The 24682-nt window shown below is 41.0% G+C and overlaps 1 protein-coding gene across 1 annotated transcript; it reads left to right on the forward strand.

The window, feature by feature from the left end:
- The first annotated feature begins 1865 nt into the window (after positions 1–1865).
- On the forward strand, positions 1866–7949 carry LOC143038315 (52 kDa repressor of the inhibitor of the protein kinase-like). Its single transcript, XM_076207338.1, has 3 exons — positions 1866–2248; positions 2516–3228; positions 7852–7949. Exons 1-3 carry the CDS (start codon positions 1866–1868, stop codon positions 7947–7949), a joined length of 1194 nt encoding a protein of 397 aa, XP_076063453.1.
- The last annotated feature ends 16733 nt before the right edge of the window (positions 7950–24682 follow it).

The raw sequence follows: 24682 nt of genomic DNA on the forward strand, positions 1-24682 counted from the left end.
GGAAGGGAGGAGATAAGAATGGAATTAGGGTGAGAGTTCCCGACGACGAGGAGGAGGAGGAGAATATGGGGAAAGAAGAAGAAGGATTAAAGTTTATTGTTATTATTTCCGTCCAGGGCCGTAGTGCTACAGGAAAGCCGCTCCGGTACCTCTCATTTATCACCTAAGTATAACCCATAATTCGCCATTACTTCCATAATATGATGTGCACAATATTTGTACATATGTCACAGTGATTTGCCTTTTCATTTATGTTAGGAGTGAGCTTTACTTGAACTGGTTCGACCATATTATACCCGACGTGATTGTGGAGAATATTATGACTTCCGACAGATTTCCCATCTCTTTTAATACGAATGTTAACGGTATAAGTTAATCTAGGTGACCGTCCCACCGAGTTAATACTGGGATACTCTGTGTGAACTTGTATACAACTTTCAACACTACAAAACTACGTACCTGTGAACGGCAGGGAACTCATCGAACCCAGAAACGTACAATGGCATCACAAAGCATCATGTATCTTTATGAATATGTAATCATTTCAATTATTCATATTGGTTTGGATATGTAACTCAATTTATGACTTACCGTGGCCTTGGGCCCACTTGGAAATCTTCTTCGTCTTTGTTCTGGTAACGGTGCGCGACGAACTTCGGGCGTGGCATGGAGGGTGAGTATGGGAATGGGAAAGGATAAAGGTACGTTGAAGGGAATGGTTCTCTCACAGAATCCCCTCACTGGTTTAAGACACGCTTCGTCGTATATGCACTTCACACATGATATATATGAGGTCTGTGATTGGGGTAAATTCATGTCACTCCCCAGTCACGAATCACTAACACTTTGGTCAATTACATTTCTTGTCTTGGACTTGCCTTGTCCTCAACTGGTACTCAACTCCTACTCAATTTCTACTCAACTGCGTTATAGGGGCGAGAGGGGCCTCTCCTGGTCCCGAACGCCTAGTGACCTTTGACCTCTCGTTGCCAAGGGTCTATGGGAAGTACAACTTCACCTTAACTGAAGTGAAAATGTTGCACCAGAACAAATACTCAAGACGGAGAAGACACCAAGTGATAAATAAAATTATTAATAATGAAAATTACATATCGGTAACTCGACATTCCTGAGAGGGGTTAGAACAACCGGCTTGGTAACTAAGGGTGTCGAGTCCTTACCAGGGGCGCCCGCAGGCGGACGCACCGGACGCACGTGCGTCCAGTTTGGACATTACAAGCATACAAGGTCCCCTATTCAAACATTTTTCCCTTCTAAAAACCTCAACTTTCAATGAAAAATGTAGATGTTTTACATACATTAGAAACGTGGTAAAGCATCAGTGTTAAAATTATGTATGCACTAGAATACATGTGGATCTATGTAGTATATAAATTATAAACAGAAGAAAACGCAAACGAAAAATGTGACATTGTGTGGTTTCGGTGGACATATGCATTGTTGTCGGTTTCATGTGTCATAGAGACTGGTAGAGTTGCAGAGTTGTTTAGCGACAGGATTTCCGCTTGTGTGTCTGAACACCAAGTGAAATGTATGCACGTGTCATGGTTCGAGTGGTACGTATTCACATGTGCTGTATCACGTGGTATATGTAATTTCGTCGATCCTGTCAGCGGAGTGTGTATGTTTGTGTGAGTCGTGCACGTGCGACTGAACATTAGTGGGGTTTTGGGTTTTTGGCAGTGGATATGTGAACGGCTAGTGTGACAGCTGATTGAGTGTGTATTGTAAAGTTTGTGGATTTTATTTGAGTGAACAATTTTGGTAAACGTGTAGTGTTGAAGGTGAATTTGTATTTGTGTTTGAATTTCTCGTCTTGTGCCGTAAGTGTTTTTGATTGAGTTATGTTAATTAGTCATCGAATTCAAAATGAGATTATTAGCATTATTGGTAGCCAAATAAGGGAAACCATTCTAACTCCATGCAGAGAGGCAAAATACTTCAGTGTGATTGTTGATGAAACAACTGACATCTCAGTCAAAGAACAAGTAGCCCTTGTGGTGCTGTATGTCACCTCTGATGGCAGTCGACATGAAGAGTTTGTTACATTTGAAGAGACTGCTGACACAACAGGAGAAACTTTGTACAAGTTGATCTGCAACAAACTGGAAGACTTTGGCCTGGACAAGAACAAGGTTGTAGGTTTAGGCTTTGATGGAGCTTCTAACATGTCTGGGAAAATCAAAGGTGTACAGGCACGGTTTGTAAATAATGTCCCTACTGTCAAGTATGTTCACTGTAGAGCACATTGTTTAAATCTGACAATAACACACACATGCAAAGAAACAAGTGTAAGAAACCTATATTCTGTTGTTGGGGAAATTGTGAAGTTCATTAATGCATCAGCAAAGCGGCTTCATATTTATACATCTCAAAATGAAGACACTGATTGTTTGAAAAAGTTTTCTACTACTAGATGGGGATGTCATGAGGAAACACTTGGAGTATTTCTGAATAATATAGAAAATATAATTGACACTTTGCACTTCATCAGAGAAAATGACACAAACCCAAGTACCGCAGCAAAGGCAGGGGCATTCTTTATGAGCATTCACTGCTTCCAGTTTCTTACCACACTGGTAATTGTCCACCACTACCTAAATTTGACAAAACTTCTTTCCACGGCTCTACAAAGTAAGACTAATAACTTGATTAAAGCTACACAAGAATGCAAAGAGTTGGTGGAAATGCTGAAATCAAAATGGTCTGATGGATCATCTTTTGAGCATCTGTACAGGAAAGCAACACAGTTGGCAGCAGATTTACAGGTTGATGAGAAGCACCCTCGGTCTATTTGTCGTCAGAAAAACAGAGAAAATGCCCCATCCACTACAAGTGCAGAATTCTTTGAGAGAAACCTTCACAACCCTCTTTTGGATCACCTTATTGTACAACTCAATGAACGTATCTGTGGATCTACTAACAGGGTTAGAGCAGAAATGCTTTTGCCACAGAATCTTGCGAGTCTCTCAGAAGAAGACATAGCAGTAATAAAAGAGGCATATTCTCCATTCATTAGACTTCTTGATTTGGATGCTGAAGTGGAAAGGTGGAAGTGGAGACATAAGGATGGTGGTCCTTTGAAATTAGAAGAATGTATTCAAAGTACAAGATACCTCTATCCAAACCTGAACAATATTTTTACAGTTCTCTTAACCATGCCTGTCAGCACTGCATCTGCTGAGCGCAGTTTTAGCAGACTTAAAGGTCAGATATCAACAGATATACCATTCGCTAAAAATCATCGTATTGCTCGAAAAAGTACTTTTTAAAAGCATACAAATAAAGTTTTTACTTATTACAGAAGAATTTATTCAGAAAATTCACTTTTAATTGCGCCTCGCATACCACTTTTCCGAAGTCTAGATATTCAGAATTACAATATTGTTTGTTTGGCAACTGTGACGTCACGAACGCGGAATTCCCCGAACCTTTCCCGAAGCGCACGGGCGGAATGTTTCGAATAGCAGACGACGCAATGAAATGAAGACAAAACTGTTTTTTGCCAAATTTGGTAAGATGTAGATGGTGGAATTATATAAAATACTGTCAGTATGTTTTTTTTTATGTACATTAAACTGTAAATACAAAAAGTTATGGAAGTCTTGATATCTGACTTTTAAAGGTCAGATATCAAGACTTCCATAACTTTTTGTATTTACAGTTTAATGTACATAAAAAAAACATACTGACAGTATTCTATATAATTCCACCATCTACATCTTATCAAATTTGGCAAAAAACAGTTTTGTCTTCATTTCATTGCGTCGTCTGCTATTCGAAACATTCCGCCCGTGCGCTTCGGGAAAGGTTCGGGGAATTCCGCGTTCGTGACGTCACAGTTGCCAAACAAACAATATTGTTATTCTGAATATCTAGACTTCGGAAAAGTGGTATGCGAGGCGCAATTAAAAGTGAATTTTCTGAATAAATTCTTCTGTAATAGGTAAAAACTTTATTTGTATGCTTTTAAAAAGTACTTTTTCGATGATTTTTAGTGAATGGTATATCTGTTGATATCTGACCTTTAAATGGCTTAAGTCATACCTAAGATCCACTATGGCTTCTGATAGACTAAGCGCTTTAGCACTGTTGCATATTCATCAAGATGTTGCTATTAACTATGAGAATGTCTTACACAGCTTTGATAGTAGTGGACATAGACGTATTGCATTAGCATTTCAATAAAGATGGTTTGTGTCATTGTGTTTGAATTTATGTAGTTTAATATGAAATAAAAAAAAACACTCCCACTGACAAATATAATGTAAATTTACGAAGTCATGCTGTGTTAAAAGTAAGCCAGAGTAGATTTTGGTGAAGAATTTAATGAATATCGGATACATAATACATGAAATAATAGAATAATTTTTGTACTATCCATATGATATCTACATTCTATTGGCATTATTATTACAACTACTATATATGCATAATATTGTCATAAACAATTACTGTATGTAGTTGATAAATATATAAAATAAACTGTTTTATAACTCATTGAACCATTCATTGCATATTCAAGTCAGGGCAATAGACTACTATACACCGGTACTTATGTTTAATGAAAGATACACAATTACATTAGTTTTCCCCTCAATAAAAGGCTGCAATTCACTTCTAAAATTAATGGACCTAAGTATGTCAAAAAGGCAACCAAAAAGTGGCAAAAACTCAAAACATTTCCGAACCCCTCAGGTGCATAAGCTTTGCTTGGTTGTCTCCCTATAGCCCTTTATACCTTGTGCGTCCACCACAAGAAAGTCTGTGGGCGCCCCTGGTCCTTACATAATGCTTTATATAATGTTTTCGTATATAGAAACAAAAATGGTAGGCCACTCTATCTAAATGGAAAAAGTAAGACTGTATAATTTGTTATGCATGCTTTCATATACTAAGTTTCTAGAATACAAATTTCATACAGCTTGATATGCTTAATTGCTGTATGTCAATATTAATCCTAATTCTACAGCTATCAATTCACTAAATTCACTGAGGCCGTAACCACAGATGTCTATATTAATATGTAATAATAGTTTATTTACTCTAAAAAATGCCTCTGTCGGGATTTATTCCCGACAGTGATTACAGCTTCGACACTTAAAAAATAGCAATGCGTTTCTGCTTTAGTTTATTTATATTTCTGCGATAAAGGTTTTATTCAGCTGGGGAGGGATATCGTGCTAAGGGGGTTAAGATAAGAGTCCACCTCCCAAAGGAAAAAAAGAAGATAAATTAATAAATAGTGTGAGGGGGGCTGGATTAATTCTTCGGTAATGACCGGGATGACGACCTCTTACCTGAAGAAAGACGTGGATCAGACACTGGCTTCCTCGATTACCAACGTAGTTTTCGAGGGTTAAATTCAGTAAGGAGCGCAAAGTATTTGTATGGCATGGTCCAACTTTACGCTTTTCTGGACTCAGGCCAAAGGTCTCTTGGTTCAGCTGCCTTCCCTTACACTCACCGCGCGGTAGCCCAGTGGATACCGTGTCGAACTTATGAGCAGATGGTCGTGTTTTCAATTCTCGGTACTCGCTGCGTGCTTGGTCGAGTTGGTTCCCGATAGCCCTGGCCAAGCGGGGAGGTGACCCAACCATCGGCCAAAACCCAGCGGCTTGCCGCAATTGATTGGGAATGCCCTACAAGGGTTTCTTACTTGTCACTTCGTGGAAGTGGGATGGTGAGGGCACTGGTGGTATAGACCACCTGTGTGGCGAGGAAAATTATTCTGGCTTTCCTCTTCCTAACAAATGACACCGCTGTCTTTACAGTCATGGGCAACGATATTATAACATTAATTATGTGTATATGTACACTGTGTTGATGTATATATGACTAATATTTACCCTATGGCGTTTCTTCTAATGAATGGGACAGCCATATCAGTCATACCCAGGAATCCATCTAACCCCGGAAACTAAAGCATAGAGAGCACGGTAGGGTCAATTTCCTTGTAAAAAAAAAAATACCACTTTTATCTCTATATTTTATTTAACTTGCTCCCTCTTTCCATGCTCTTCCGCATTTCCAGACAACGCTCTCCCTCCTTCCTCTCTCTCTCTCTCTCTCTCTCTCTCTCTCTCTCTCTCTCTCTCTCTCTCTCTCTCTCTCTCTCTCTCTCTCATCGAGGAGGGTTTATCAATTTAGCTAAACAAACTAGTATTTTAATTCTAAAACACGCCAGAAAAACGACCTTTCCCAAGTGTCCGAAAAGGTAATTAGATTTAGTACATAAACTTCAATTGCAGTTCTACATACACTCTCTGAAGAAGTTCTACGCGAACGAAGCGTTAGAGTGTTTAGGGTTCCGAGCCTTCCCCTGTGTTTATGTTCTCCATCATCCAAATAATATATATATATATATATATATATATATATATATATATATATATATGTATATATATATATATATATATATTATATATATGTATATATATTATATATATATATATATATATATATATATATATATACACACACACAAGACTATAAATTTAACCGAGCAAGTGGGTCTGCCCCACATCTATCATAGCTCCATCTACCTTCCATTTCGTTCTTTCCTTCCTTCCCCAATCCCCTATCCCTCCCTCTCCCCCATCTTATCTATCCTGCCCTCTAACTAAACTATATATATATATATATATATATATATATATATATATATATATATATATATATATATATATATATATATATATATGTTGTATATGTGGACAGATTGAACATTTTTAGAAACTCTGCCATGGGATTCGAACCCTGACCCGTGCGTCCATAATCACGAGGTCAAGACGCTAGCAACCGTGCTACGTGTGATGGTTCAAAAGGACTGTACAAGTCCCCGACCACGCTTCACGTAACATCAGAAGATCTAATCTCATTTTCATCCAATCCCCGTATTAGGCGAGCCCTCCGACAATTTGTGTATGATAAAGATAGATTGAACATTTTAGAAGCTCTTGTTGTTTGTTAACAATGACAACAACAATGGTGATGGAAACACTATGAAGAATCGTTCCTCAGTGTATTTGCACGGGACAGAAGAAATTTTCTCACACTCACAAGCGACTTGACTCTCTCACAGTTGGCTCACGACTGACTAAACACGCGTCATCTACGCTTTTGTAATGGCGTGCCCAAGCGGTTGTTTTCATTCAATTCTTCATAATTCCTTGCACACAGAAATTTACATACATTCACATTTCATTTATACAATAATTTAAATTTAGTAATATCAATAATCTATATCCCATTCATTCAACTTTCGCATTAAAAAAATAAATGATAATTGATTATGCAAACAGAAATGGCAATATGTAAAGTTCTGGAAACATCTATTTCACGTGCGCACACACACACATGCAATGACGCATCACTTTTACGTTGTACATCTATACATAATGCTAATAGAATTATGATACAATAAATGCTCGGCCAGCTATCTGTCGCTGACCCCAGCGATGTACAATATCAAAATTAGAGGACAATAGCATAAGAATTAAATGAGCTAGATATAAGTAGATTAACATGTAGATATAAATTTACTGTATACATAAGAATACATGTATTAATGAAAGTTAAGGTTTGAAAGATGGAAGTGGAGAACACTTTGGCAGGTATAAGTTTTGAATGTTCAGGAATTACGACGGCTGCGAAGATTATATGGGTGTGAGACAGGGGACGTTGAATGAGGGAGGGAAGGAGGAAGGTTGTCCGTGGGAGTCGGAGGTTCATTATCATCTACACCTCGGGAGAAGAGCTTAAGGGCGTCCAGGTGCATGATGGATTCTGTGTCTGAATGTAAGTTTTTTACTTTGACTTTGTTTGTAGGTTCTAGTGCGAGGACACGGAAGAAACCAAAGTTGGTGAAAGTTTGGAAGATGGAGAATGGTTCTGGGCGTAGACGATGTCACCTATTCCAATGTTAGAGTCTCTCGCATTTTTATTGTGAAAACGGGCCATCTCGTCTTTGGCGAGAGAAAAAGACTGAGTAATTCTCTTGAATAGAGAGCTGAAATTTGAATTTGAAACCTTAACAAAATCATCAAGGTTGTAAATGGGACCTATTTCTGAAGCAAGGAGGTCTCGCTTGTCGGATGCAAAAATGACAAAGTGATGCGACTCTGATATGGACCTATTGATGGCACTGTTGAGGCAAGACTGAATCATAGGGACATGGTGATCCCAGGAGAGATGAAGGACGGAAACGAGGTGTCGGAAAACATAAAGAATCTTTCTGTTTTGTCGTTCGACAAGGCCATTTGAACTGGGGTGGTATGCAACGATATTACATTTTGTTATTTGAAAGGATTTGCAAATATTGGAAAGAATCTCATTGTTGAATTCCGTGCCATTGTCAGAGAGAAGAACTTTGGGAGTAGTGAAGGGGCAAATAACTTTGTCAATGAATGTCTTTGCAATTGTTGTCGCAGTCTTGTCGGGAATAGGTTCAAGGATGCAGAATCTGGAAAAATGGTCCATACACACAAACAGGTACTGATTTCCACTAGAAGTGAGTGGTAACTTGAGAAGGTCAATTGCAACCATATCAAAGGGTTTGCTAGGGATTGGGTATTTCAAAATGGTAACTTTACTTTGAATATGACCTTCATGGCTAGCACAAGAATGACAGGCGTCAATGTAGGCCTGGATATCTTTTCTCATAGTAAGCCAAAAGTACTGAAGTCTGGCCTGTGTCAAGCATTTGTCTTTACCTAGATGTGTAGCAAGTGGAGAATTATGTAAAAGGAACAGAACTTCAAGTACTAAATCAGAAGGAACTACGAGTTGTTGTACAAGTCTGTGTGGTTCATGCTTGTTGAAAATTGTGATTTCGTGGTAAAGAACGTCATCGGCGAGTCTGAAGTGTTCCAAAGAGGTAGGGAAGTCTGTAAGATCTGATGTATCTCCTGACTCGAGAGAAAATATCACACGTTTCCACATTGGGTCGGATCTTTGCGCTGCATGAATTCGCGCATGAGTAAGAGTGACTGGCTGAGGGAGGGAATTGATAGCAGCAACATTTCTAGACAGTGTGTCTGCAACATGGTTTGCTGATCCGTGCTCATATGAGAAGGTGGGATTGAATTCCTGAATGGTCAAGAACCAGCGAGCAAGTTTCCCGGACAAGTTCTTGCCTTTGAAAAGTCTAAGAAGTGCCTGGTGGTCTGTATGGACTGTGACAGGATAGCCTAGTATTATTTCCTTAAAATGTCGAAGGGCATATACGACTGCAAGGGCTTCAATTTCCGTGACAGAATAGTTACGTTCAGCTTTGTTAAGGAGTCTGCTGGCAAAGACAATGGGGCGAAGGTGTGTGTCCTGTTCTTGCATAAGGACAGCACCAAGACCTTGGAAAGAGGCATCTGTGTAGAGAATAAAAGGTAAGCCATAGTTAGGAAAAACTAAGACAGGAGCAGTGGTAAGGGCATTCTGTAAGTCTGCAAAAGCTTGTTCCTGGGCAGACGACCAGTGGAAAGAAACATCTTTCTTTAGCAGTGAGGTAAGAGGAGCTGCAATTTTAGAATAATTGCGGATGTACCTTCGGTAATATCCTGAAAGTCCAAGAAAGGAGCGAAGGTGCTCAATGTCTGTGGGACGAGGGAAGTCAGCTACAGCTTTGAATTTATCAGGAACAGTAAGAATGTCATTTGAAGTTAGGACATGACCAAGAAAACGAATTTCTTTCTTAAGAAAAGAGCATTTGCTTAACTTGAGTTTGAGATTAGCATCAGCAAGTCGAGAAAAGACTTGTTGAAGGGTGTGAATATGTTCTGGGATTGATTTAGAAGTAATTATGATGTCATCCAAATACATAAAGACATTATCACCTGTAGCGAAGTAGATGCAATCCTGTCAGCGATGTGGATTACATCAAAATTCACTCTTTTCGACTTTTTCTGGTTTATTAATAAAGTTCAACACATAATTATAACACAGTTCTGTACACAATTGATCACTAGGGCACGTCACACACCGACCTCCTGCTGGACCCGTGCACTGCGATTTTGTCCTCCGGAAATGCTGAGTCTGCTGAATTTTGAGGTGCTCTCAGTCACCTTGTCAAGATTTTTAGTCGGAGTGTTTGGCCTTACAAGTTTGTTCTTGGTTCATAATTACTACCTATATCCCATTCTACAATACATAATATATCCAGGGGGGAAGGGTTGATTACTATTGTGTTGCCGTGTGTTATTCCGAATTGGCGATTGACTGAATCTATTGTGTGCGTTCGTGTGTCTGTGTGTGAGTCCGCTTCTGTGCGCTTGGCTAAATTGCTGATTCGGCTGTCGCCGCTCTGTCGATCGGAGCGGATGTCTGGTGCCACGATGACTGGGTTGATTGTGACATTGCCTGCATGGTGTATGGGAATGTGGTGATGTGGTTAATGTGGTGTATACATATCGCCCTCCCCCTGGGGTTAAGTGGCACCTGGCACCTAATGGTACATGGTTAACAAATATAATATTGATATATATATATATATATATATATATATATATATATATATAGTTATATAGTCAGAGACACAAAATCTTTGGGTGGTTATAAGTGGAGAAGGGGGTGTGTGATGTTGAATTGATTATGAGGGTCCCAAGAGGACATGTTGAACAAGAAATAATGGGTATGTGATGTTGTGTCTCTGAATGGGGAATAAGGTTGTGTTTCACCAGTATTTATATATATTTTCAACTTTTATCTATGAGTTTGTATGACACTTATATATTATTTCTGAGAAACTCTTATCTGTGAGTTTGTATGGCACTATCTGTGTTTTCTGAGAAACTCTTATCTGTGAGTTTGTATGACACTATAGTATGGTAAGATATTGGTGAGACACAATATAAAACTTATCCTAGGTTTACAGCAATTTGGGAAAACCTTTTTCAAGCACTTATTTCATGCAAAAGTACTTTGTTAGTATTACGAGTATTATTATAAAAATGATTATTAAGGTTGAGAGGGCAGTGGAGGCATAGGGTAAGATTTTATAGTGTAGATCTAAAGAGTCTATATCAAGGGTAGTTGATTTGTTTAGGAGACGTACCATGTCTATCTCACTTGGGAGGATGGTATCGGGGATCTTAGGGAGGGGTGGGAGTATTAGTTGGGTTATGGGACCTAGATTGTGGGTGGTGTTTAGAGTGCCTTGGTAGTGGAGTTGATTAGGTAGGAGCATTGAGTCCATCAAATAGATGTGACAGGTGTCTGGTAGGGTGATAGAGCCGTTGATCTTATGATGGGAGGGTGGTTTGTGTAGGCATATTACGGATACTATTGTGGGGTGGGGGAGAAATATGAAGTGTTTATTTCCTACGTGGATGTGGTGTATTTGAGTGTTGTCCGAAAAGCGAAAGTTCTTGGAAAGGTTGACTTTGGATGTTGTGAGTTCTGAGAGGCAAGGTTGGGATTTGGTTAGTTGGAAATGGAATGGGTAAGCTGGGCAGATATAGAAGTTTGGACGTGCTGTCTTGCAGATTGCCATGGTTTCTGGGGAGGTAAGGGTTATCCATTGTCCATCAGTTTATTTTAGGATGGTGGAGGTTGGCAGGTTGAGGGTCATGGTGCGGTTTTGGTAAGGGTAGGGAAAGGGGTAAATTTCCCAAAGGGAGAATCTCTTGATCGGGTCCATAGGTACGTGGATAAGGATAGATTCTTGAAAGATAGTTGATGCTAGGATGGGGTAGTAGTGTTGTATTTCGCTCTTGAGGAAGAAGGGGGTGAGTGTCAATGTATTATGAGCTTGTCGTAGTGTTTGAGTAAGTTGGGTTGGGGTGATCATTTGAGAGGTGACTATACCTGCGTGGGCGTTCCAAATGTCGCTCTATACTAGATTGCTATGATCTATCAACTTGTTTAGTTGTTTGTCGAGTTCATTTAGATGGTGGAGAAGGAAAAGGGCTGTTTGTGATTGGGTGATCTTAGTTAACCGGGATGTTGTGAATGTGGTGAGATGATTGATCTTGTCAATTACCGAATTTATTGAGGTCGCGAGGAGATTGATGTTTTTAGAGTTTAGGTTGATTAGCTTTCCTTCTTGGTGTAGTACCTTTGTTATATTTCCCATGTGTGAGTGAACCGTTTGTATATCTTGGGGAGGTGGTATATTGTGTCCCTGATGTTGTTCATTTTTTCGTGTAGGGCCTTGACGTTGTTGTATAGTGTTATTGAGATTTCGTTGTTTTGGTTTGTGGTGTTGGGTATTTGGGTGAAGATTTGTTGCTCTATTTGGAATAGGTCTTTGTGAATTTTCATGAGGGGGTTTATTAACAATTGGGGTGATATCCGCATCTTTACCATGATGGGGTCTTCTACGCATGCGGTATTGCCGTGTTTGTTGACGATTGCTCCTGGTATCAGTATGGGTACGCTGAGTGAGAAGTGGACGAGGATGGGGAGTAGTAGTAGTGGTTGCATCCTATGGATGGAGTTTTTGTTTTAGTGATTAAGGATATGTATATCTGACTCTCGCTAAGGTTATAGTGGTCGGAAGGAAGTAGAGAAGGTTTGATAGATATGCGGAAAGAAGTTCTTATTGTAATGTTGGCCATTTTAACCTCCACTGAGGAATGCATGACGTCCTGCATCTTCAGGGGCGAGAGCTAAAGTGTATGTTTTAGTTGCGTGGACGTAGTGTCATGTGATGGGAATTGCGCTTGGTTGGGTTATTTGTTAGTCTGGTGGGTGGGTTCTGGTTGGGAGGTGGGGTTGCGTTTAGGTTAAGTTTGACTTTTCTTAATTTCTCTCCGTGTATGGTTACGGTTGTGTGATCGGAAGGGTCCGTTAATAGGAACACATTGTTGGGGAGTGAGGTTGTGACTGTGAAGGGGCCTAGGAATTTGGGTTTGATTTTGTTAGTTCTATTAGAGTCTCTGACCATGACTGTGTCTCCAAGTGTTACGTTGAGTGGAGATGATCGTTTGTGTTGTTTGGTTTTGGTTTTTTCTTGGGCTGCTTTGAGGTTTTCTCTGACCTGTTTGTATATACTTTGCATGCCTCTTTTTAGGCATTGTGTAAGGTTTTCTAGGTTGTATAAGGGGGGTGGGGGTTGGTTAAAGATTTGGTAGGGTAGCCGCATTCTTTGGCCAAATATGATCTCATGGGGGGACATCTTTGTTGCGGAGTTGAATGTGCTGTTGATACTGGCTTGTACCTGGGGTAGCCAATCTTCCCAACTATCCGAAAGATCGTTGGCCAAAGGTCTGAGGATTTCAAGCACTTTTCTGTTAGTGCGTTCTACTAGTCCATTCCCTTGTGGATGGTAGGCAGTGGCGAAGGTTTGATTTATGTTGTATAAATGTGCTATTTCGCGCATTACTTCGTTCTTGAATTCAGAACCGTTATCAGACAGCATTTGTCTTGGTATATTATACCTGCAGAATATGTTGTTAACCAATGCTTTGGCCACAGTCTCTGCTGTTTTGTCTTGTAGTGGAACTAGGATTGTGTATTTTGACAGATAGTCGACTGCCGTGAGTACATAATTGGAACCTTGATGGCTCGTTGGCATTTTAAGTAGGTCAATGCCAAGTGTTTCCCATGGTTCAGCAGGGAGTGGGATGTCTTTGATATTGAGTTGTTTGGGGTCAGGTTCTCTGAATTGGTTGCAAGTAACACATGAGTCTATATGTGTGGTTATGTCTTTTTTCATATGTGTCCAAAAATATGAATGCCTAGCAGTATTCAGTGTCTTATCCCTGCCTGAGTGGCCTCCCATTGCGCTGTCGTGCAATATGTGTAGGACCTTGGGAACATGGCTTTGGGGATGACAGTAACTTCTCTGTCGTTAGAGGTTCTCCTTATGATTCCGTCGACCAGTTTGAGTTCTTCTATAGGGACAGGTGGTCGGGACTGTAAGGGTGTTCTTGAAAGTAGATGTTGTTTTACTTTAGACCATGTCGGGTCTTTGTCTGTTTCTTCTCTAAGGTCTTGCATAGGAATACAGGTTGTTTTTGTTAAGGTTGATATGTGAATTTGTCTGCTTAGTGAGTCTGCTACTACGTTAGCTTTTCCAGCTAAGTATGTGATTTTAGGGTCAAAGTCTAGTAAGGTGGTTTTCCACCTAGCAATTCTGCCATGTAGGTCTTTAGAGTTAAAGAGGTAGACTAGGGGTTGGTGGTCTGTAAAGATATTTATCTTGTATCCTAGTATGAGATATTTGAAATGTTTTAAACCCCATATCAATGCAAGTCCTTCTTTGTGGGTTGTTGTATAATTACTTTCAGGTTTATTTAGTACTCTACTTGCGTATGCAATGGGGTGCTCTTTCCCGTTTTCATTCTTTTGTTGTAGAACTGCGCCTATTCCTTTAGAGGAGGCGTCGGTGTAAAGAAGGAATTCTTTCTTCATGTCAGGAAAAGCTAGGACAGGAGCTGTGGTAAGAGCATGTTTAAGGGTGTCGAAGCTTGTCTGTTCCGCTTCAGACCATTTGAATGTCTCGCCTTTTCTTGTGAATTTGGTGAGAGGGGATGCTATGTGTGCAAATTTTTGTATGAAGTGTCTATAGTATGAGGCTAGTCCTACGAAACTTCTTGTTTCATCTGCGTTTCTGGGGGTTGGGAAATTTGCAATGGCATTTATTTTGTCTGTGGTGGTATGGATGCCTTGGGCGTCTACCTTATGGCCTAGGAAGGTGAGTTCCGTCTGTAGGAATTTGCACTTTCCTAGTTGGATTTTCAATCCCGTGCTTTTTAGTGTTTTTAGGATAATCTCTAGTATATGGAGGTGGTCAGTTTGTGTGGGGCTATAGATGATGAGGTCCTCTAAGTAGACGAATAATGAGATTCCTATCATATCGCTGAAAATGCGATTCATTAATCTCTGTTGGGTTGAGGGGGCATTCTTAAGACCAAAGGGCATGCGCTCGAAGTGGAAATGTCCTTTATCTGTGGAGAATGCAGTTACGGGTTTTGATTCATCTGTCAGTTCCACTTGCCAGAAGGCTGACTTAAGGTCAATTGTGGAAAATACAGAATTCCCATTTCCTATAGATTGCAAGACATCTTGCATGGCAGGTAGTGGGTGTGGGTCAGATTGAGTTAGGTGATTGATATTCCTAAAATCTACAACAGGGCGTAGAGTTCCGTCTTTCTTGGGGACTAGGAAGAGGGGACTGTTCCAAGGGGAATCTGAGTGAGAAATTACACCTTGGTGTAACATATCATGCACACTGTTGTTTACTTGTGTTTTCCTACTGTGGGGTATGCGGTAAGCGGGGGTGTATGAGGGGGTGGTGTTGGGGGGGATTTGGATGTGGTGTTTAGTTATATCACATTTGCCTAGAGGTTCGCCTTCTAAGGCAATAGCCGATCTATTCCTTTGGAGGAGGTTTAGTAGCTTGTTACGTATCTCTTCGTTGGCTGATGTTGTTATTTGGTTGGGGGTGGATAGGGGTGAGGTTTTGTGTTTGTCCTACAGTGTTGATGTGTTGTGGGAGTGGTTCTTGGATTGGGGAATTATGGAGGTGGACTGAACAAATGTTTGTGTTCTTTCTGATTTTGCGGTGTTGGTCGGAGAGATTTGTTAACATAGCTAGGGTGTGTTTATTTTCTGACACTAAATCCCATGAAGGTTCGAGGGATATGTTGTTAACTCTTGACGTGTCTGGGTCAATTATGACATCCTGATGTTCGATTGCTCCGGGTATATATAGTGGGACTGTTATTGAATGTCTAGGGGGTATGATGACTGTGTTAGACATCAGTGCCTTTGAGGTGACATAAGATGGTGGACGGAATGAGTAGCTCTTAGTTGGAGTGGGGTTATTTAAGCCAGATAGACATGAAAGAGGTTGTGTGTCTGGATCGGGTGTTTCAGGAATTTTGGAGTTGTCATTTTCATCTCGGAAGGAGATTTAGTTGGTATCTAAGTTGATGATGGACTTCCATTCTCGTAGGGACTTTAAACCTATTATTCCTTGGTGGTCGAGACTCCATTCATCTGCTAAGTGGAAGGATGTGAGGCCTACCTGGGATTTGTTAATTTCTATATCTAAGTCTATCATATCATGAAGTGATATGGTACTTCCTTCTATCAGTAGGCCTTCTGTGTTGGAGTACTGGATTTGGGGTGGGTCATTAAGTGATTCGTAGAGAGCTCTGGGGATGAGGTTCAGGTTTGTGCCTGTATCAACCATCATATCAACACTGATTTGATCTAGTGTCACCTTTAGAGTGATATAGTTGTGGGGTGGGTCGGACGTTCCTATGGTGGTCTGGTGCGTGAGGCTGGTACACGTTCCCCAATCGGTGTTGAGTAGTGTGTGTTGAGTTTGACGTTCTGTGGGAGTACGGTGTTTGTTGTGATGCCGTAACTGGTCTGTTTGTTCTCTGATGAGGATGGGGTTGTGATCTTTGTTGAGAGCATTCCTCGTTGGAGTGAGTTGTGGTTTTGTGTAGGTTGCAGTATTTACCTGGCCGTGTTGGTCTTGATATGTTGAGTGGTGTGGGGGGGTGCGTGGGTGGTTGGTTTTGTTGTTGGGCTCTACATTGGGAATCTGTGTGGGAGGTAGTTCCATGAACTGAGCAAATGGTAGTGCGGTGTTGTGTCTGTGGTTGTTGGTATTGCTGTGTTCTACATTGGGCATCTGTGTGTGTCGTTGTTCCATGAACTGAGCAAGGGGTAGTGCGGTTTTGTGCTTGTATTTGTTGTTTTTGTATGCAGTCTCTGGTGTTGTGAGTTGTTGAAAGATGGTAGGAACACCAGGTTGATGGTTGTGCTGTATTGGAGCTAGGGGCCTGGTGTGACTGAAGGCTATTTAGTCTAGCATAATGGTGCTGGTCGGAGAGGGAAATGTTGCAAGCGTTGGTGATATCTAAGATATAATTATAAGCTAATGGGTTTCTGGTGTTTAAATCCCTTCTAGCTGCTTCTTTTTGACACTTTGGTGGGAGTTGGGAAAGATAAAGGCCTATCTCTAGTAATGTGTATAGGTTTTCTAATGTCATTGCTTTTTTTCCTGAGATGCTTGTGAAGGTCCAAGGGCTTTGGTTTTCTAGATTTTCCCTAATTTCTTTTATTGTATTGGCAACATTGTCTTTGATGTTAGTCTGTTTTTGAATTCTAGTGTTGTTTAGAAATGTGAGGAGAAAGTTAATGTTGTTTGTTTGTTTGTTCTGAAAGCCATTAAACAGATGGGATTTGTATTCATTGTATGTGATTCCACCAGCAATAAGGTTATCAAGCATTCGAGCCGTGGATCTATGCTCATCTGAGGCTTGTATATTCTGGCGGCATAGATTTATCTTCTCTAAGTTAGAGTAGTTAGGATTTTTAGAGAAAAAAAGGTCACATGCCGTTAGGAAGTCAGTGATGGAGAGTCCGCTAGTTTGAGAGAAGGTGGGGATTTCGGTTAGAGGGGAGATAGTTTGGTAGTTATTGACTATTGTAGGTTGGTGTTGGGATGTATGTGGGTTGGTTGGCAGTTGGGTTGGGTGGGGATGTTGTGATGGGAGTTGTGGGTGAGGATGTTGCGATGGATTTGGGGCGGGGTTTGGTGTTGGGTAGGGGTCTGAGGTGAAGGATGTTTGACTTGACGTTTGGTTTGGAGAAGGGCAGGCTAAGTTCTCGTATGCATGGGTTGTGGGGTTTGGGGGTTGTTGTTGGGGGTCTACATGAGGGGCAACTTGGAGTTGTGGTGAGGTGTGGGGGAGGTGTGTCAAGCAGTTCTTCGTGGAATGGGACATATTCTAAGTGTGGGTTGTCAACGTTATTCTCGGGAATAATTGTAGAATCTACTTTAGGTGTGGAATAATCGGTGTCACTGGGGGGTTTCTTTTCTTTCGAGGGAGAAAGGAATGTTTCAATTAAATTCTTGACCTTGGATCTCGTTCCTGAAGCCATGTTAGTGTCTAACTAGGGATGCATGCATTACCTAAAAGATAGTGTGTTATAGTTAGATAAGAGGAGAGATATAAGTCATCAATGGGTAATATTTAGAATATTATAATAAAAATGTGTATAATGCAAACAAGAATCACTTAACTGATAAAATGCATATCAAAATGATACAATGTATGTAAAACAGGGTAATAATAATGTCATAAAATTGTAAATATGCATAAAAGGGTAATATGAAAGTTCTTGCAGGTACAATATATATAACAAGGTAATAGTGAAATCTAAAAAAATTAATGCATGCACAAATATATGTTAAGTTAGAAGTTGGCAAAATACATATAGGGGGTAATTATAATTTGCATTTGTAAAGTATGGTAATGTTGAATACAGTTACGTAAGTTTTATATTAATTTATAGCAATTGCTGCAAGTACTTAACGTATGAACAATATAGTATTATTAAATTTATATATATATATAAGGCACTGGTTATGTTGTGAGTAATTTCATATAGTTTATATTATATAGCACTGTTACCTTTATTGTAATCTTTCTTGGAAGATTTCAGTTCGTTGGTAGGACACTCGAAAATTGTAAGTGTAGACAGCTGTGTAGTTACCGTTAGGTGGGGCTGTCGCTGTCTGTAGATCGCTTTGTCTTGACGTACGATGATTTGGAAGATTTCACTTTGTTGGTAGGTTATTTTGATGATATGTGTGTTGATTGGTGGGCAATTACCTCCAGGTGAGGCTGCTTGTGGTTGGGTACATCTAGACGTATGAAGTCTAGGTGTATGGTGCTCGCATGGAATGGGAGAGAAAAGCGAGTATCAGGGGGATTTCAGGGGTAGACGAGAATTATTAATATAATAAAATGGTATGAAGGGTGGATAGGAATTACAATATTTACCTTGATAAGGTTTTAGGTAGGTTGGAGTCGGTTGCGACGATTGCCCGGAATTGTGTACTGTGTGTTATAGTGCTTGAATGGTGATAGAATCACGGAGGTTGAATGGTGATAGAATCTCTTGTTCGTAGACTGCGGTTTGTTCCGTCCGAATGGTAGGAGTGGTTGTTGTAAGTTGATTGTAGCTGAATAGAATGGACAGGTTTCAAGGTACTGGTTTCTTCTATAGTTGACACTAGTCTATAGTTGACACTAGTCTCTTCGGAGGAGATGGGTTGCGCTGCCACCAATGTAGCGAAGTAGATGCAATCCTGTCAGCGATGTGGATTACATCAAAATTCACTCTTTTCGAATTTTTCTGGTTTATTAATAAAGTTCAACACTTAATTATAACACAGTTCTGTACACAATTGATCACTAGGGCACGTCACACACCGACCTCCTGCTGGACCCGTGCACTGCGGTTTTGTCCTCCGGAAATGCTGAGTCTGCTGAATTTTGAGGTGCTCTCAGTCACCTTGTCAAGATTTTTAGTCGGAGTGTTTGGCCCTTTACAAGTTTGTTCTTGGTTCATAATTACTACCTATATCCCATTCTACAATACATAATATATCCAGGGGGGAAGGGTTGATTACTATTGTGTTGCCGTGTGTTATTCCGAATTGGCGATTGACTGCATCTATTGTGTGCGTTCGTGTGTCTGTGTGTGAGTCCGCTTCTGTGCGCTTGGCTAAATTGCTGATTCGGCTGTCGCCGCTCTGTCGATCGGAGCGGATGTCTGGTGCCACGATGTCTGGGTTGATTGTGACATTGCCTGCATGGTGTATGGGAATGTGGTGATGTGGTTAATGTGGTGTATACACACCAAGTAAGCCATCAAGAACAGTATGCATAAGTCTTGTGAAGACAGAAGGAGCAGAGGTGAGACCCATAGCCAAGCGTTTGAATTGAAAATGACTAGAAGGGGAAGGACATTTGGTATTCCGTTTGATTTAGAAAAGCGAGAAGAGCGCATTCGCTTTGTACGGGTGGGAACTTTGAGCAAGGCAGGTTCACTAGAGAGAGGGAGTGAATTCTGAAGAGAAGGTTTAGACGATGGCTGTACTGTGTCCTGTGAAGTGGGATCTAGAGGAGGCAGGGAAGAAGTACTCTCCGTTTGAGTTGCCTGAATCTGGTCAGAGGGGGCAGGAGGAGGAACAGTAATAGTGGGGTCTGAAACAACTGGCATGCCGTGGGAGGAGGATTTCGCAGAACTGGGAAGTGCAGAAGGTGGTGGAGATGTAGTCGCCAAAGGGAGGGCAGGAATGAAATGACTACCATAAGTAATGTCATGACAATGGGGGAAGACGCTAATTTCATATTGCTGCATAGTGTTTAGACCCAGAAGCACATCTGCAGGAAACTGTACGTCAGTCACATAAAGAGGGATTTGAATCTCTTGACTTTGAGGATGGAGATTTATTGGAAGATGGATCTTACCTAAAACTGGAAATGGAACACCATCCACGTTAGTCGGGAGGTTCCAAGATTGTAACACGCTTATAGGAAAGGCGGAGTTAGTGGAAGGTGGAAGAAGATATAATATTTACAGGGGATCCAGTATCTATGAAGAGAGATATAGGAATGTTATGTACAGTAGCAGGAATGGAAAGAGCATGTGACCAATTGTTAGAGTTAGAAAGAGTACAAATGGGAAGGGACATGGGGATGGGTGGTGGGGATGGGATATGCATGCTAGGAGGAGGTGTTCTGAGAGAAACAGAAGGAGATAGTCATTGAGGAGAAGAAGAAGGGGAACTCTGACGGGAAGAGAAGGTCTTATGAGAAGGAGTGGAGTTCAAAACACGGCAGTCACCAGTTGTATGGTAGCAAGTGCCATATATGGGGCAATCTTTATCGGGAGGAGTGGCTCGCCTAATACGGGGATTGGATGAAAATGAGACTAGATCTTCTGATGTTACATGAAGCGTGGTCGGGGACTTGTACAGTCCTTTTGAACCATCACACGTAGCACGGTTGCTAGCGTCTTGACCTCGTGATTATGGACGCACGGGTCAGGGTTCGAATCCCATGGCAGAGTTTCTAAAAATGTTCAATCTGTCTTTAACATACACAGCTTGTCGGAAGGCTCGCCTAATACGGGGATTGGATGAAAATGAGACTAGATCTTCTGATGTTACGTGAAGCGTGGTCGGGGACTTGTACATTCCTTTTGAACCATCACACGTAGCACGGTTGCTAGCGTCTTGACCTCGTGATTATGGACGCACGATCAGGGTTCGAATCCCATGGCAGAGTTTCTAAAAATGTTCAATCTGTCTTTAACATACACAGCTTGTCGGAGGGCTCGCCTAATACGGGGATTGGATGAAAATTAGACTAGATCTTCTGATGTTACGTGAAGCGTGGTCGGGGACTTGTACATTCCTTTTGAACCATCACACGTAGTACGGTTGCTAGCGTCTTGACCTCGTGATTATGGACGCACGGTCAGGGTTCGAATCCCATGGCAGAGTTTCTAAAAATGTTCAATCTGTCTTTAACATACACAACTTGTCGGAGGGTTTCGCCTAATATGGGGATTGGATGAAAATGAGACTAGATCTTCTGATGTTACGTGAAGCGTGGTCGGGGACTTGTACAGTCCTTTTGAACCATCACATGTAGCACGTTTGCTAGCATCTTGACCTCGTGATGAGGGACGCACGGGTCAGGGTTCGAATCCCATGGCAGAGCCACTAATATATATATATATATATATATATATATATATATATATATATATATATATGTTGAAATATGTAAGACAGATGAGTGGATGGGTGGTGAGATAAACACAGGGAACCGTTTAGGGATTTATTCTGACGTTTCGTCCTTACCAGGACTTCTTCAGAGTACATGCACATTCAAATCATTCACCCCCTAAATACCCGCCGAATCTATCCGCGTTCCACCATGATCGACCTGACCTCTCGTCCTCCTACGCGGGCTCCCTAAAACCCACAAGCCCAACATCCCGATGAGACCCATCACTTCAGGCATACGTAGTGCTCCGCATAGGTTGGCCAAATGTCTGGCGAAACCCCTGTCCAACAGACTGGGATTAATAAGTAGCGCCCACCTGAAAAATTCCAGTGACCTCATTCACAGAATAAAGGATATGGACATTTCGGGAAAAAATATGGCTTCGTATGATGTCACAGCCTTATTCACAAATGTTTGCGTGGAAGAGGCTTTAAAAGCAGCAAGAGAGGTAGTTAGAGATATGGATGACGAGGCTCTACCCATAGGAAAGGCAGATTTCTTAAAACTTATATCGCTATGTGTGAGATTTGGTCCCTTCGTTTTCAACGGAGAGGAATACAGCCAGTGTAGAGGCCTTGCGATGGGGAGCCCCCTCAGTGCTGTTTTAGCCACCCTCTATATGGAAGTTTTAGAGAGGGATCATTTTGTAAAAATAATGGGTCGAAACACCTCCTGGTTTCGATATGTGGATGATGTCTTAGTCGTGGCCCCCAAGAACACCAATTTGGACAACAAATTGAGGAGATTAAATAATGTCGAACGAAACATCCAATTCACTGTTGAACACGAGACAAATAACAAATTGGCCTTCCTCGACACCGTCATCTGGAGGAAAGAGAACAAGACCGCATTCTCGGTTCATAGAAAAAGTACAAATAAAGACGGCATCATTCACTACTACTCCGGCCACAACGAGAGAATAAAGAGTGGAGTAGTAATAGGATTCTTCCTGAGAGCATACCGCATTTGTAGTGAAGAATTTATTAAAGATGAAATAGATTACATTTTCAACGTTTTCACCAAACTCTGTTATCCGGAAGGGCTGTTGTACCGACTTAGAGAAAAGGCTTTAAAGATAGCAAAAAGAAGCATACGGAACAGAGGAGATGTGACTGAAAATGGTAGCAGGGATTATTTGTCCGTGCCAAACTCGAGCCACTCAGGCGCGTTAGGACAGTTGCTCACTACAGCCGGCATCAAGATTGCGATCAGCACGGGAACGAAAATAGGAGACATTGTTAAGAACCAGAATAAAGTCGTGGCCAACGGGGAAGAAAACAGTGTCGTCTACAAGATACCGTGTGGAAACTGTCCTGTGAGCTACTACGGGGAAACCAGCCGAGGTATTAAGAAACGGACAATTGAGCACAGGAATGACATCAAGGCACACCGAGTATCAAACTCGCTAGTGGTTCATGTAGATACTCACGGCCACTTACCAGACTGGAACAAAGTAGAGGTGCTGCAGAAAGGACTTCATAAGAAAAGAAGGAAAATAACTGAAGCAGCTTACATCGCTTCCCATCCAAACAACAACCACCGCGATGGGTTTATTAAATTAACAAAGACGGCGAGCCGCTTGGTACTTCGCGAAGCAGAGCGTAGGAGGACGAGAGGTCAGGTCGATCATGGTGGAACGCGGATAGATTCGGCGGGTATTTAGGGGGTGAATGATTTGAATGTGCATGTACTCTGAAGAAGTCCTGGTAAGGACGAAACGTCAGAATAAATCCCTAAACGGTTCCCTGTGTTTATCTCACCACCCATCCACTCATATATATATATATATATATATATATATATATATATATATATATATATATATATACAAATATATATATATATATGTATATATATAAGTGTATCTAGGTTAGAGGTGATTATGGACGCACGGGTCAGGGTTCGAATCCCATGGCAGAGTTTCTAAAAATGTTCAATCTGTCTTTAACATACACAGCTTGTCGGAAGGCTCGCCTAATACATGATAAATGAAAAATAATTGTAAAGAATCTTTGATATTTTGGAGGCATATATGGCCGGCGGTTTCCTAAGTAGGTAATCTACGCGCCTCATCCGAAGATTCGAGTCAGGTCAGAACCATTTTATGTAATAAATTTAGACATATCCTAACGTCACGCTACGACAAATATTTCTTTGTATCTTAATCAATTATAATTGGACTCAGGTCCAAGGTGATTGTTACAATTAAATCCGTGAAAAATAGTTTATTGAAATAAAGATATTGTTACTATAGATAACGGAAAATTACTATTTGTTTAAATATATAAACCAAAAATACAACAGCGGTTTACCTTCATCGCTTCATCTACATGGCGACCCTCCTTCCTCGTCTCTTCATGCGAAAATAGAGAGGACGATGAAAAATTCCTTCGGGCTGCGTCAATTTATCATCCACTCACACCTGTCTCTTACATTCTCCCTTCCCTGTTCAACAGACGTTCCTCTTTTTCTCAAGGACCCTTTCACCCCATCCATCTCATTCTCGGTCTTCCTTCAAGTTCATTTTACCCACCTCTATCTTACACATTCTTTTTGCTAGTCTACCCTCATCCATTCTTTTCATATGCCCAAACCACCTCAATATTCATTGGTCATTCCTATCTGCCAGCTCCCTTTCCACCCAACGCTCATAATTTCCCACTGTTTCCATCCTCATAGCCTAAACCATAGGCCCTATCTCTCAAACACATGAAAAATTCTCATTTTTGCAAAACCACCCCTTCATATAGCCTTCTGGGTGCTACTATAGCGTGAGGTCTACCGCTATATGTCGCCTACCTAGGTGCAGCCTGAGGTCTACCTATTTGTGTCATTCTTAAAAGATGTACGAAGTGTGTATCGCGAGAATAAATGTATGGAAATATATACTAACATGTTTATTTCTACATTCCTTCCTTTGATATGAATGTAATTAGAAATTCAATTATCTAACTAAGTCATTCCTAGGATATGCCCAATATGTGTTTATCGCTAAATTAAATGTATGGAAATGGTAGACCTTACGCTATAGTGCTAACGGGAGGTAGACCTCACGCTTTAGTGTGGTAGACCTCGCGCTATAGTAGCACCGCATTCTGTTTGCGTTCATTTCC

The sequence above is a fragment of the Oratosquilla oratoria genome, chromosome 24 (assembly GCF_046742065.1).
Source record: "Oratosquilla oratoria isolate Oo_2021 chromosome 24, ASM4674206v1, whole genome shotgun sequence".
Lineage (NCBI taxonomy): Eukaryota > Metazoa > Arthropoda > Malacostraca > Stomatopoda > Squillidae > Oratosquilla > Oratosquilla oratoria.

What these genes read in the sequence shown, in the direction of transcription:
- LOC143038315 (XM_076207338.1), top strand. Translation starts at nt 1,866, where the DNA reads ATGTTAATTAGTCATCGAATTCAAAATGAGATTATTAGCATTATTGGT. An exon ending in AATAATGTCCCTACTGTCAA is followed by an intron (nt 2,249 to 2,515) that starts GTATGTTCACTG and finishes GCACTTCATCAG; the next exon opens with AGAAAATGACACAAACCCAA. An exon ending in CAGTTTTAGCAGACTTAAAG is followed by an intron (nt 3,229 to 7,851) that starts GTCAGATATCAA and finishes CTTTGTTTGTAG; the next exon opens with GTTCTAGTGCGAGGACACGG.